Genomic DNA, 13901 nt, shown 5'->3' with positions numbered 1-13901 from the left:
CAATAATATGTTTCTTTAGTTGGAAATTTCTCAATTTCACGAGGAACAGGAGAGAAAATCCACCCCCAGGTAATGCGGGGTGGTTACGGGCAATCTGGGGTGGATATGGTCAACATGGGGTGGTCACAGGCAACCTGGGGTGGATACCGACAACCTGGGGTGGTCACGGGCAACCTGCTGTGGTTACAGACAATCTGGGGTTGTTACAGGCAACCTGCTGTGGTAACGGGCAACGTGGGGTGGATACGGGCAACCTGCTGTGGTTATGGCCAACGTGGGGTGGTTACGGCCAATCTGGGTTGGTTACAGATAAACTGAAGTGCTTATATGTAATTTGGGTTGGTTACGGCAATCTGGCATGGTTACGGGCAATCTGGAGGGGATCGTTGGCAATTTGGGGTGGTCAGAGGCAGCGTGCGGTGGTCAGAGGCGGCGTGCGGTGGTCAGAGGCGACGTGTGGTGGTCAGAGGTAATGGCCATTACCGGAGATCACTGCTATAACATTGATAGTGGCGATCTCCGGTACGGGAGCCGGGGGACATACTAACGGTGGCGGTGGGAGGAGGCAACGTGTCGCAGCCTCCTCCCGCCGCCCGATCGGCGGCAAATATCACATCTCCCCCATAGACGCTGCGGTCGCATCGACCGCGGCGTTTATGGGGTTAACTGCCCAATCTCACATAGGGACACCGGGGGGAGGCAGGGAAAGCATGACGTTTGTTGCATTAACTACCTGCTTTACATGACGTTTCCCAAACGTCATTTTGCGGCAAGGGGGTAATCTTGCAAGACTGCTCTGTAGCTCAAGAGCACAGGGGATGCCGGAAACATCCTGCAGGGCTAACACATGCTGAAAAATTTCAATTTTTAAGAATTGCTATAGCGCCTCACAGAGGCAATAAAAATAATAGCTATTACAAATATGCAATGGAACTTAAGGCCATTGCATTACTGTAAAGTCATTTTCCGGCGATAGGTTCACTTTAATTGGGCACTTTTCCCTAAATGGCCAGATGGGTGGAAACATCAAAAAGGGGTGTGAGCCTTAGTAATGCCTTTTCAGCATCGTATTCACACCCCAGACTTATATTCACACTTTTTTTAAATATAGTTTACACATATCTGACTATAAAGTGCCACCTAGACAGTAAAATCCCTTGATATCAAGAAAGGGGGCACAGCAAGAAAATGAAAATATAGATCCAAACTTTTGAATCTTCCTAAACCCAAACCTGTCTGGTTTTGCCCATAGCAACTAATCACAGCTTAGCTTTCATATCTTAATGAGTTCTGGTAAAATGAAAACAGAGATGTGATTGGTTGCCATGACAAAACCAGACGGTCACTGGTGATCTGAAGGCTCAAAAGCTGCGCGCGCTGGGAGTGGCTGCCATACACAGCTGGAATCCTGACCCAAGTGCCACAATCAGATGAAATTCTGATCTCTGCAGTTTAATCCTCTGGATCAGGGATCCCCAATATGCTTCTTGACAGCCACATGTGGCTCACAGCAGTCTCCTGGACCAGTCTGTCCCCTTGAGATGAATGTGAAACATCCGTGGGCACGTTCTTTGACCTTTGAAGGTGTCTTTCCATAGGGAGCTGCTGTTGTCTCCTTTATCTACTGGTGTCACATGTTGCTGCAGTGCTGTATAGATCTCTTTACAGCAGCCTCCTCAGACAGAACAGGAAGTCTCACCTTAGTTTTAGCCCCAGTAGTGGGAATGAAAACTGCAAGATTTCAGGATAATTTTACAATCTATATAGAAAAACATCACAAGAAATTCTTAAAAACCATAAAACACTATTTTAACAATAAGAGGAAACAAAAAGGAGAGAGGGGCGACTCCTGGTGCAATAACGTGGGGGGCTAGTGTGTCTATTCCAGTGAAAAATGGACTCACTCACGTTGTGGAGTTGTGCAAATGATAGGCACAACTCTACTGTAGGTATATGATGTCACTCAGTCAGGGACCGCAGCTATCCCTCGGGTTGCCGCCACCGAAGGTGGGTAGGAACATGCAGAGTTGTATCTCAGAGGAGATCACAGGAACCAAAAGAGAACCTGTAGGAGGGTCAGCACAGGTTGACGTCCAGGAGACCAGAGAAATCACAGTAGGAGCATCACACAGAGATGTGACTCAATCCTTCTGTTTAATATCACAATGCGTTTCGGCCTGTCTATCAAGCAAAGGTCTGTGAATAGACAGACCAAAACGCGTTGCGCTATTAAACAGAACAATTGAGTCACATCTCTGTGTGATGCTCCTACTGTGATTCTGCTGGTCTCCTGGACGTCGACCTGCGCTGACCCTCCGAGGGGTTCTCCTTTGGTTCCTGTGATCTCCTCTGAGATACAACTCTGCACATTTTAACAATAAGTCATTTTCTGATGACACATTCCCTTTAAGCTTATTTGCTGCCGGTGCGGAGGTGGCAGAGCTACTGGACGTATCGCTATGGCTGCCTAATGCTGTGATGACAGAAATACATAATGTGTTGGGGACATTGTAGCATGTTCACCACTCCCACGCCCATCCACTCCTGCCCAATCCCACTATCAGCGGACGATTCCGCAGCGGAATTCTGCCCCTCTTGCTCTGTGTAAACGGGGCCTTAAGCTGTGCAACAGACTTGCAATGGACACTCCCGGTATGATATATCATCATGATGCCAGGAGCGCCGAAAGCGTTTGAATCTTCGCAGGACTGTACTGACACAGCCCCAACTACATCTACCTTACCTACATCTTTAGTTTCAGAAATTCCGCCAAACTGATTTATCCTGATTTATCCTTAAGGGAAAAGAGATCATGCTCATCAATTAAATTTCTGTCCACTTATGCAAGTGAAGAAGCCCACTAGGGCCACATATCAATTTAAATTCCCCATTAGGGCCACACAGAATTGAGGAAATAAATACAGGGTAATTTTTTTATACTATTGTGTTTTACATTTTACCTTTGTTCTGCTTTAATTCATGTAAACCATCTAATGGGTTAACACACTTCCCACATGCTGTCCTCAACTCTTTGGGTGCAGTTTTTAAAATGGGACAAATTAATATACAGGCCTCTGAAAGCCACTTCAAAACTTACCTGGTCCCAGAATCTGTTGAAATAAGCATCTTACAGCTATTACCACATAATGAGACATCCCGGATATAAACATAGGGTTGTGTCCTCAAGGCTAAAACAGCCCATGTACTTAAGTGGTTAAGCATCCAGATACCAGGGTCGTCGCCGACCCCGGCGAGGCCGATCCGAGGACCTCACTAAACCATCCAATCGGTAGTAGCGACGGGCAGTGTGTACAAAGGGCAGGGACTTAATCAATGCGAGCTTATGACCCGCACTTACTGGGAATTCCTCGTTCACAGCTTTATCAGACACTTTATTGGCAATGTGTTTACCCATGTCTTACCTTTGCCCAATCCGGATGTAGCACCAGTAACAACAACAGCAGCATCCTGGATGTAAGCGCTACTACGTAACCTCTGAAGAAGCCTGAACAGACTGTAGATCCCAATACTGCCAAATAGTAGAGGAATAATAACCAATGACGTCAAGTCCATCAGTGTACGCTTTGTGCCAGAAACACCCTTCCTGAGGAAGAGAAAATATGACATAAGAAACAAGTCACAGCAAATAACTTAATGTGTCATAGAAACCTGTTATAAGTTTGGTTGGATTGGTAAGGTATAAGACTGGTTGGGATCTGGGTGCTCAAAGTGTAACTATCATTTGTAAAAAAAAACAAAAAAAACTCTCACATAGTGACATGTCAGAAGTGTGTTAGACATGTCAGATCATCGCTAGAATGAAGGGGCAGAAGCGTGCAATCTCCACTATATGGAGATGAATTACATAGATTGCTAATACAAGCAGTCTACAGAATTATAATGGGAGCCTATGGAACTTCCAGTTTAGTAGACTACATTTACAGCAGAGCTGAAGGGGCAGAGCACAAACAGACCCCCATCGATACAAATATATAAATATATGACGTCAGAAATTTTTACAAATGATAGTTACACTTTAAACCCCCACTGATTGCTATAAACAGTGGGGAGAAATGCTCATTGAAAGCTTCTCTACTTGCTGCAGGTGAGAGATTCTAAAGAAAGTACGAGCATGATTCGTTCCGGGACCGTGCTTGTAATCCAAATCCACTCTTAAACCAAAGCATATTTTCCCATAAGAAATCACTGATATGCAGACAATTGGTTCCACACCCCAAAAATAATGAGTTATTATTCTGAATAACACGTAAAACAAATGAAACAAACAGCAGAATATGTGATATTATAAGTTACTATACAGTAACTGAGAGGATGGGAAACACAAGGGCGGACAGAGACTGCAGGGAGCAGGAAGGAATGAGCAGGTCAGATGTTGGCACATGCATGCAGCGCTCTCTGTCCAGGGAGAGAGGGGTAACAGCTATGGAGAGAAACTCCACAGTCCTGTCCCCTGTAGTTAGCCCGAGCCTGAAGTGGATCTGCCATGATTTGGAAAGTGAGGGAGACTTCCTGGGTCAGAGTACAGTGCTGGAAACCCCACTTTGCAGACCATTCCCCTCCCCCACTCCCACCCAGTACAGGGTGCTCTTAAACCAAAGCAATGCTCTTAAACCAAGTCACAATTTTGAAAAACTGTGAGCTCTTAAACCAAAATGCTCTTAAACCAAGTTACTCTTAAACCAAGATACCACTGTATGCTATATTGGGGATCAAGTCCCAGCATCTCATAGGATGCAGGCCTGAAGTTCCTGCTGCCTGAGAATAAATGAGAGCCGGGACCACAGTCTCATAGATTACCATTAATATACTATACTGTCATGGATTAAAATGCTGCAGGGCACGCAAGTTCCCCCTGCTCACATCAGCGCACGTCCAGGCTCGTTTTAAGTTCACCAATGGCCATCTTCATGATTCAAAGGAGACATGGTAGAAGGTCATGTGGTCAGATAAGACCAAAATAGAACTTTCTGGTATCAACTCCACTTGCCATGTTTGGATGAGTACAATGACCAGAAACACACAGCCAGGGCAACTAAAGAGTGACCCGAGAAGAAGCACTTCAAGGTCCTGGAATGGCCTAGCCAGTCTACAGACCTGAACCCAATAAAAAAAAAAAAAATCTTTGCAGCAAGCTGAAACTCAATGTTTCCCAGTGATAGCCTTGAAACCTGAACGATCTGGAGCAGATCTGTATCAAGGGATGGGACAAAATCCCTGCCTCAGTGTGTGCAAACCCAGTCAAGAACTACAGGAAACATCTGGCCTCTACAAGTGATAATATTTGCTACATGGAGCTTTGTTAAGTTCTGTTTTTTTAATTGATTCTAATGGTGCCGTATCACAGAGGGGAGGGGGTTTCGTCACATTTAGGGCAATTCCGCATGCAACAATACTAAATTTTTTTTTCACATTTATTTGAAAAATAGGAAAAGGGGGGGGGGGGGGGTTAAACTTATTTTTGGATTAATTTATATTTTTATTTATTAAATACATATTGCTCTTACACACCTTTGTAGTCCTTCTAGGGGACCTCTGAGCAATAACACGATTGCTGATAGAGATCAATGCAGTATCTACAGTTGTGCTCAAAAGTTTACATACCCCGGCAGAATTTTTGCTTTCTTGTCCTTTTTTCAGAGAATATAAATGATAACACAAAAACTTTTTTCCACTCATGGTTATCGTTTGTGTGAAGCCATTTATTACCAAACTACTGTGTTTTCTCTTTTTAAATTGTAAGGACAACCAAAAACATCCAAATGACCCTGATCAAAAGTTCCCATACCCTGGTGATTTGGGCCTGATAACATGCACAGAAGTTGACACAAATTGACAGAAATTTCGGCCACAATGGCCAGAAAAAGTTGTTTGGGATGCAAAGAAAAACCCACAAATAACATCAACTGAAGAACTTGAAGAAAAATGGGCTGCATGGTCGAGTCGCCAGAAGAAAGCCATTATTGCACAAATGCCACAAAGTATCTCACCTACAATACAGCAAACAGCACAGAGACAAGCCTCAAAACGTCTGGAATAAGGTCATTTGGAGTGATGAGACCAAAATCGAACTTTTTGGCCACAACCATAAACGTTACATTTTGAGAGATGTCAACAAGGCCTAAAATGAATTGCTGAATGGGATTGCTGATGTTTTGGGAATGTGTGAGCTACAAAAGCATAAGAAACGTGGTCAAAGCTGAAGGAAATATAAATGCAGCACGTTATCAGCAAATAAAGGCAGCAAATGTGCACTCATCAGCCCAGAAGCTGTGCATATGTTTGGATGTTCCAACATGTCAATGATCCAAAACACAAGGCCAAGTTAACCGGTCATTGGCTACAGCAGACCAAAGTGAAGGTTCTGGAGTGGCCATCTGAGTCTCCTGGCCTCAATGTCATTAAAGGGGTTGTCCGGCGATAAAAAATTATTCACAGAATAACACACATTACAAAGTTATACAACTTTGTAATGTATGTTATGTCTGTGAATGGCCCCCTTCCCCGTGTCCCACCACCCCCACCCGTGTACCCGGAAGTGTGGTGCGCTATACATTACCTGTCACGTGCCGACCACGGTCTCCGATCCTCAGCAGTGACGTCTTCTTCGGGAGGCCAGCGGATCTTCCCGAGTGCTGGCCGCCCTCTGCAGCGTCATCCGAAGCTCAGCCGCGATTGGCTGAGCATAACTGTGCTCAGCCAATCGCGGCTGAGCAGCTGATGACGTGGCCGCGTCATCAGCCGCGATTGGCTGAGCACAGTTATGCTCAGCCAATCGCGGCTGAGCTTCGGATGACGCTGCAGAGGGCGGCCGGCACTCGGGAAGATCCGCCGGACTCACGAAGAAGACGTCACTGCTGACGATCGGAGACCGTGGACGACACGACATGCGGTGAGTATAATGCACCACACTTCCGGGTCTAGCGTGGGTGGGGGGAAACACGGGGAAGGGGGCCATTCACAGACATAACATACATTACAAAGTTGTAACTTTGTTACATAACTTTGTAATGTGTGTTATTCTGTGAATAATTTTTTATCGCCGGACAACCCCTTTAAGCCACTCTGGGGAGACCTCAAGCAGTTCATGCAAGACAATTTAAAGGAACTGGAGGCTTTTTGCCAAGAAGAATGGGCAGCTTTACCATCAGGGAAAATGAGGAGCCTCCTCCAAAACTACCACATCAAGCTGTCATTGATGTTTGAGGGGGCAATACACAGTAATAATAACTGGGGTATATAAACTTTTAATCAGGGTAATTTGGAAGTTTTTGGTTGTCTTTATGATTTAAAAAGAGAAGACACAGTAGTTTGACAATAAATGGCTTTAACCAACCACTGTTGGGTAGCAATTTTAACATGCAAGTAATGCTTCTGATCTTTTTGTGGGAGTCTTCAGCTACAAATTCTGCACAAAAAGTAGTCTTTGGTTGGATCAGGGGATGGTTAAAAAACAAACAAACCACAGTCTGGAAGGGGGTGGTCGTCTCAAAGAAGTGGTCTGCTCGGGAGTTTTCACTGTACATAACTCTCCATGCTCTCCTAGTGTCCTCCCGTGGTCCCCCGATGACTGCAGCCACCTCTACTTCAAAGACAAGTTTGTCTCAGGAGTGACAGCCTACTTAGCCAATCACTGACTGAGACGGGACAGCACTGCAGCCAGTGATTAGCTGAGCGGGCTGTCACTGCCGACACAAGTCCATCCCAGAAGTGCTGATGGGAGTATTAAGCAGAGGACACTGCAGGAGGGCATCAGGGGAGTACAGACAGGCAAGCATATGATCTTTGTTATTTTCTATATACTTGCAACAACACATAAAAAGTTTTCCCATGCCGGATAACCCCTTTAACTTGGGTCTCACACAATTTTCTAAGTTTTGTTTAAAGATTTTCCAAGGTTTATTTATTTATTGGTAGTTATTGTTTCATTTTGGGTTTCTGCACCACAATTTTAGTATCATTTGAATCACATCTCCACATAAATGTCCTATGATATCAATTCATACGTCTAAGCTTTTCCATTAAATCATAGATAATACTTACATATGTGCTGTGAAAGTATACAGATTGCATACAAGCAGTGTTTATTTTAAAACATGAAGTTCCCTTGTTTCCCTTACAAATCAGCAGATTAAAAATACTGTGATAACATTCACCTTATGTAATATGGATAGCCATCCCTGAAACAAAATTACAGGTGATACCAAACACTGGTGATCATGAATAAAAATGATGTCTTCTAAATATCAGTATAAGAGTATATATAGCACACATGCCCCATACTTTGTATAAGTAAACTGTTGTGTTAAGACGCTTACTCCCAAAATCTAAAAATACAAACACTGGGCTGGGTGACTTGTGTTGGAGTTGGTTCAAGGCAGTCAGTGTGGAGGCTGTGTTGAGTCCAGGGTGAGTTACTTGCATGAAGAAGGAGGCATGCACCATCACACCCATCTCCAGCATCAGAACCCTATAAAAAGGCTTAATTTATGGAACTGCATCATTGGTGTGCACTAATAATTCTACGTACAAGCAACCATGTCTCTAGACACTAACAGAGCACTCATCCGGGCCATTTGGCAAAGTATAGCATCCCATGCCGAAGTATATGGAGGAGAAGCTCTGTACAGGTACATACATGTATTTTTTTGTCATTTGTTGTATGGAATAGTTCTAGTGGACTCTGGTTGTTCCATATCTTTATTTCTGTTTCATCTACTATTGTGTATAGTATTAGGTGATGTATTTATTAAATATAATTTCTCTTTTCTTGTAATTGTCCTTTTCAGGTTGTTCGTTGCCTACCCACAGGCCAAGGCCTACTTCCCGCATTTTGAAGTAAGCAAGGATTCTCCTCAGATTAAGGCTCAAGGCAAGAAAGTAGTTAATGCTCTGACTAAAGTTGTACAACGTCTTGACAACACTGATGGAGCCCTGAGTGACCTCCACACTAAAGACCTGGGAATGGATCCTAAAATTTTTCCAGTAAGTTTTACACTGTAATTGCTACTGCAGTAGAACACTGTTGTTGGGGACTATGGTGGCTATGAAATGCAGGATCTTAAAGTAGTCCAGGCATTTTCAATTTTTGACAGGTGGTAGGAGCAAACATAGCAATTGAGCATTGTTTACCTCTCCCCATGCCAGAGATGCGCCGTCAGATCGGCCCCAGGACCCCCATCCCAATGGACAGGCCCAGGTCGTGGTGTTGGCAGCGCAGGAGATCCTGGAGCCCAGCGGGGGGTCGGGGAGTAGGGGTTCTTGGAACGGTGATCCAGTGCTAGAAAGGTACTGGGAGAGGAGAGTCTGGATGGTTTGTTATTAGAGATGAGCGAACCTCGAGCATGCTCGAGTCAATCCGAACCCGAACGTTCGGCATTTGATTAGTGGTGGCTGCTGAAGTTGGATAAAGCCCTAAGGCTATGTGGAAAACATGGATATAGTCATTGGCTGTATCCATGTTTTCCAGACAACCTTAGAGCTTTATCCAAGTTCAGCAGCCCCCGCTAATCAAATGCCGAAGGTTCGGGTGGACTCGAACCCAAACCCGGTTCGCTCATCTCTATTTGTTATGTTTCCCCCTTCCCCTGGAGTTTGATATTTTTTACTAGAGGCCAGACTTCTCTCTTAAGCTATGACAACCTGACATCATGTATTTGTGTGTTTTCTTCATTTCCAGCTGTTTGCTCGCCAAATGCTGGATACAATTGCTGTCAACCTCCCTGACAAGTTTGACTCTGTTACTTAACAGGCTATGGAGAAGTTGATGGCTGCCATTGGAAAAGCTCTCACATCTAAGCACCCTTAAATGTCTTAAAGGGGTTATCTAGTGCTACAAAAACATGGCCACTTTCTTCCAGAGACAGCCCCACTCTTGTCTCCTTGGGCAGGGTTTTGCTGCTCAGTTCCATTGAAGTGAATGGAGCTTAATTGCAAACCACACCTGAACTGGAGACAAGAGTCATGTTGTCTCTGAAAGAAAGTGGCCATGTTATTGTAGCACTGGATAACCCCTTTAAGAATGACAGGAGTTTCATCATCATAACCTTCCAGTAGCTGATTGTAACATCTAAGAACATGTGATGTGAAATAAAGTGGACTATATTATAATTAGTTAATTAAAAGTCATTTGTTTTTGTGAAAAAACTTTATAGATTTAATAGGAGTCAGGTTAACATAATGGGTTTAATTACAGAATGAAAGATTGGTTGTATTCAGTGGTAACTAGCAGTTATCTGCACGGCGAACAATCATAAATCAATATAGTTTCATTAAGGTGAAATCTAATTCCTATCAAATGCATCAGCAGACTATAAATATATAAAAAGAATAGGTAACATCGATTCGATATGATATTCAAATGCATAAAATAGAAATCAATGGGAAATTTTTATCAACCAAACAGACTATTATGTAGAGATGAGTGGCACTATGCAAGAGAGTTCATTGTTGCAGAAGTCCCTTCACCTTCTGCAACCATCTCTCTCTCCCTGTGACCTTTTTTTTTTTTTATAACAGTGACACTTTAGCTCTAATCTCTAACAAAGTAGATTTCCTGTTTTGAATAGACTGGATGAAGACCCTTACTAATAAGTAAAAACTAAAAAGTCATTGTCCACAAGGTCAGCTTTACAATGTACTGACTAGTATTTGTATGAACAATTAACAAACAACTCACTCATCCCATTAACATAATCTGCATCTTTCTTTACTAGTCCCAGAGGGTGGGGGAGACCCTGGCTCGGGTGGTTTCGGGAAATAGTCTAGATTTTGTTTATGACCATCTATAAAATACTGTCAGACCGCTTACTATTTGTTGCTGCACTAAATGTAAGGTCATGCTTAAAGTATCACGGTCATTTAATTTTTTTTTGCAGAAATCAATAGTACAGGCGATTTTAAGAAACTTTGTAATTGGGATTATTAGCCGAAAAATGCATTTTATCATGAAAAAGCAGTTTGACGCTCTCCACCCTGTCTTCATAGTTTTTTATGGAGAGGGGAGGGGTGGAGAGAGATGAAGCACCAAAACAGGACAAAGAGTTAATTTACAGCTACATCACCAGCCTATCTCCTCTGTCAGCACGTACCTCTCTGACCTCTGAATACTGCTTTCACACAGGTCCCACTGTGAAATTCTTTGTTCTCTGCTGACAACTAATCTCACCCCTTCATAGAACAGACAGGGCCTGACTGATGTCAAAGAGTTGAGATTTCCTAATAATGAGAAATGAATGAGAGGGGGGGGGGGTACATGGGAAAAGTCTTTTTGAATGCAGATAATGGCATATGCAGATAATGGCCTAATAAACCCAATTGCAAAGTTTTTCAAAATCCCACTACTATTGATTTCTGAAAAAAAAAAAAATTTAAAAAAAAAAAAAAAAAGACAGTGACACTTTAAAGGGAACCTGTCACCCGAGAAAAGAAAAGCCTGCCCGATCCCCCCGATACTTTATCCGCAGGTACATCCCCCCGATACTTTATCCGCAGGTACATCCTCTTTAATCTGACCCAGGGATAGCACTGCGGTCCGGTTCCCGTGTACGGCGCCGTTCTATAAATGGGTCCCGGGCCATAGCTGAAGCACAGGAGGCGGGCCGGCCCGCCCCCTGTGGGAGGAATCCCCAGCCCCTGTATGACGCGGCTCCAATGATTCTGTTCTTATAGAGGGGAGTGAATTCCCTCCCACTAGGGGTGGGCCGGCCTGCCTCCTGTGCTTCAGCTCTGGATAGAACGGCGCCGTACACGGCAACCGGGCCGCGGTTCAAAAAAACTGACCACAGCACCGTGACGGCGCCATTCTAACAGAGCCCTTTGATGCACAAAAGCCCGGGTCAAATTAATGCAATGTTCCTCCCCGCCTTCTAAGAGTCATGGCGCTTTAATTTTTCCACTTACAGGGCTGGTTGGGGTGTCATTTTTTGCGCCATGATCTCTAGTTTTTAATAATATCATACTGGTGTAACAGAAAAATTTTGATTGCTTTTTATGAATTTTTTTGTGATATATAATTTAATAAAATCAGCAATCCTGGTGCGTTTTTTGTTTTTTCCATTTACTCCTTTCACCGTGCGGGAACAATAATGTTATATTTTAATAGATTGGACAATTCCGCACGCTACGATATGTAATATGTTTATTTATTTTTATAATGGGCAAGGGTTTTTTTTTAACTTATTGGGGGAGGGTGGTTATAAGGGTTTTTTTTAACACTTTTTTATTACACTTTTTTTAACATTTTTATTTACTGTAAAAAATGCAATCATTAGATTGCATATACTGATCTTTGCTATGCCATAGCATATTATTCACGCTTTTGTCTAAATGCAATGCCTTGTGCTCTGTTGCATACACTATAATCACCCGGACGAAGGCGCGCGTCGGGGTGGTGGCGTCCCGGAGGATTTACATAACGGACCTTTAAGGTAGTTTACTGGCTGGATCCCTAGAATTTGTGGGGTAGTGACAACAATTAATAGGTGGATCATAGGACTAATGTTATGATGTATGCTAATCTAATGAATTTTATGCACTAGCACTTTGGCATTGTAAAATATAGCATTTTTTAGCATTATTTATTGCGTATTGCACTTGATCCATCTGTTGAACAATATGTGTTGTGGGTCAGGGATTGCAGCAAATAGTATGAGTCAATAAACAAAAGAACCACCTCCGGGATAGCCACCGTTCTTTTTAATGTTAGGTTTTCTTTTTTTTTTTATGAATTGTTTTAAAAATGTATACTTAATAAAAGATTAAATTTTCTTGCTACGTAAGTTCAGCATTTTTTTCTTTCTTGGATAAATATGCCATAGCATAGCATAGATCAGTGTTATCGGCGATCTATGTATAGAGCCTACCTGAGAGCAGACTCTACACATAGATCGCTGAACCGACAGGACGGAGGTAAGGAGCCTACCCCCGCCTGTCAGTACATGCGATCAGGACCCGATCACTCAGTGACAGATGCTTGATCTGTCACTGAGCACCTTAAAGCGACTCTGTACCCACAATCTGTCCCCCCCAAACCACTTGTACCTTCAGACGGCTGCTTTTAATCCAAGATCTGTCCTGGGGTCCGTTCGACAGGTGATGCAGTTATTGTCCTAAAAACAACTTTTAATCCTACAGCGCTTTGTCTAACGGCCAGGGCTTACATTTGTATATGCATTAGGCTGGCACACCCTCTCTGTCCTTCCTCCCAACCCTCCTCATTATAAGGGTACAAACCCACTTGGCGTATTTGCTGCGTGAATCAGTCTTAAAAATAAGCAGGCAAAACGCAGGTTGGCTTTATACGATTGTTCTGCGTTAAAATACGCAATTGCGTATTTTTGAAGCGTGAAGCTTGTTGTTAGCAAAGCATCAGTTGTTAAAATACGCAATTGCGTATTTTTGAAGTGTGAAGCTACATGCGTTTTTCGCACAGGTTGTTAACAACTGATACTTTGCTAACAACAAGCTTCACGCTTCAAAAATACGCAATTGCGTATTTTAACGCAGAACAATCGTATAAAGCCAACCTGCGTTTTGCCTGCTTATTTTTAAGACTGATTCACGCAGCAAATACGTCAAGTGGGTTTGTACCCTTAGGAATGATCCAGGAACATTTACTGCTGTTTAAGCTTTGCACAGGTGTATTAACGATCCAGCCCATGTGCCGGGCTACCACAGGTGGGGAATAGGAAGCAATCTGCCTGGAGTATTCCTAATGATGAGGAGGGTGGGGAGGAAGGACAGAGAGGTTGTGCCAGCCTAATGCATATACAAATGTAAGCCCTGGCCGTTAGACACAGCGCTGCCTGATTAAAAGTTGTTTTTATGACAATAACTGCATCCTCTGCCTAACAGACCCCAGGACAGATCTTGGATTAAAAGCA

At 43.3% G+C, this 13901-nt stretch overlaps 1 protein-coding gene across 2 annotated transcripts in view; it reads right to left on the bottom strand.

Annotated features, from left to right (window-relative positions):
• DHRS7B (dehydrogenase/reductase 7B) overlaps window positions 1-13901 on the bottom strand; it is a 62830-nt gene that overhangs the window by 23016 nt on the left and 25913 nt on the right. For both annotated transcript variants that reach the window (XM_069983628.1, XM_069983630.1), the window contains exon 2: window positions 3423-3604. In XM_069983628.1, coding sequence (XP_069839729.1) covers window positions 3423-3604 — 182 coding nt within the window. The remainder of the gene's footprint in view (window positions 1-3422; window positions 3605-13901) is intronic.

Source organism: Dendropsophus ebraccatus, chromosome 9 (genome assembly GCF_027789765.1).
Source record: "Dendropsophus ebraccatus isolate aDenEbr1 chromosome 9, aDenEbr1.pat, whole genome shotgun sequence".
Lineage (NCBI taxonomy): Eukaryota > Metazoa > Chordata > Amphibia > Anura > Hylidae > Dendropsophus > Dendropsophus ebraccatus.
The sequence above is the reverse complement of the archived record's forward strand: the minus strand, read 5'-3'. Positions and strand labels throughout refer to the sequence as shown.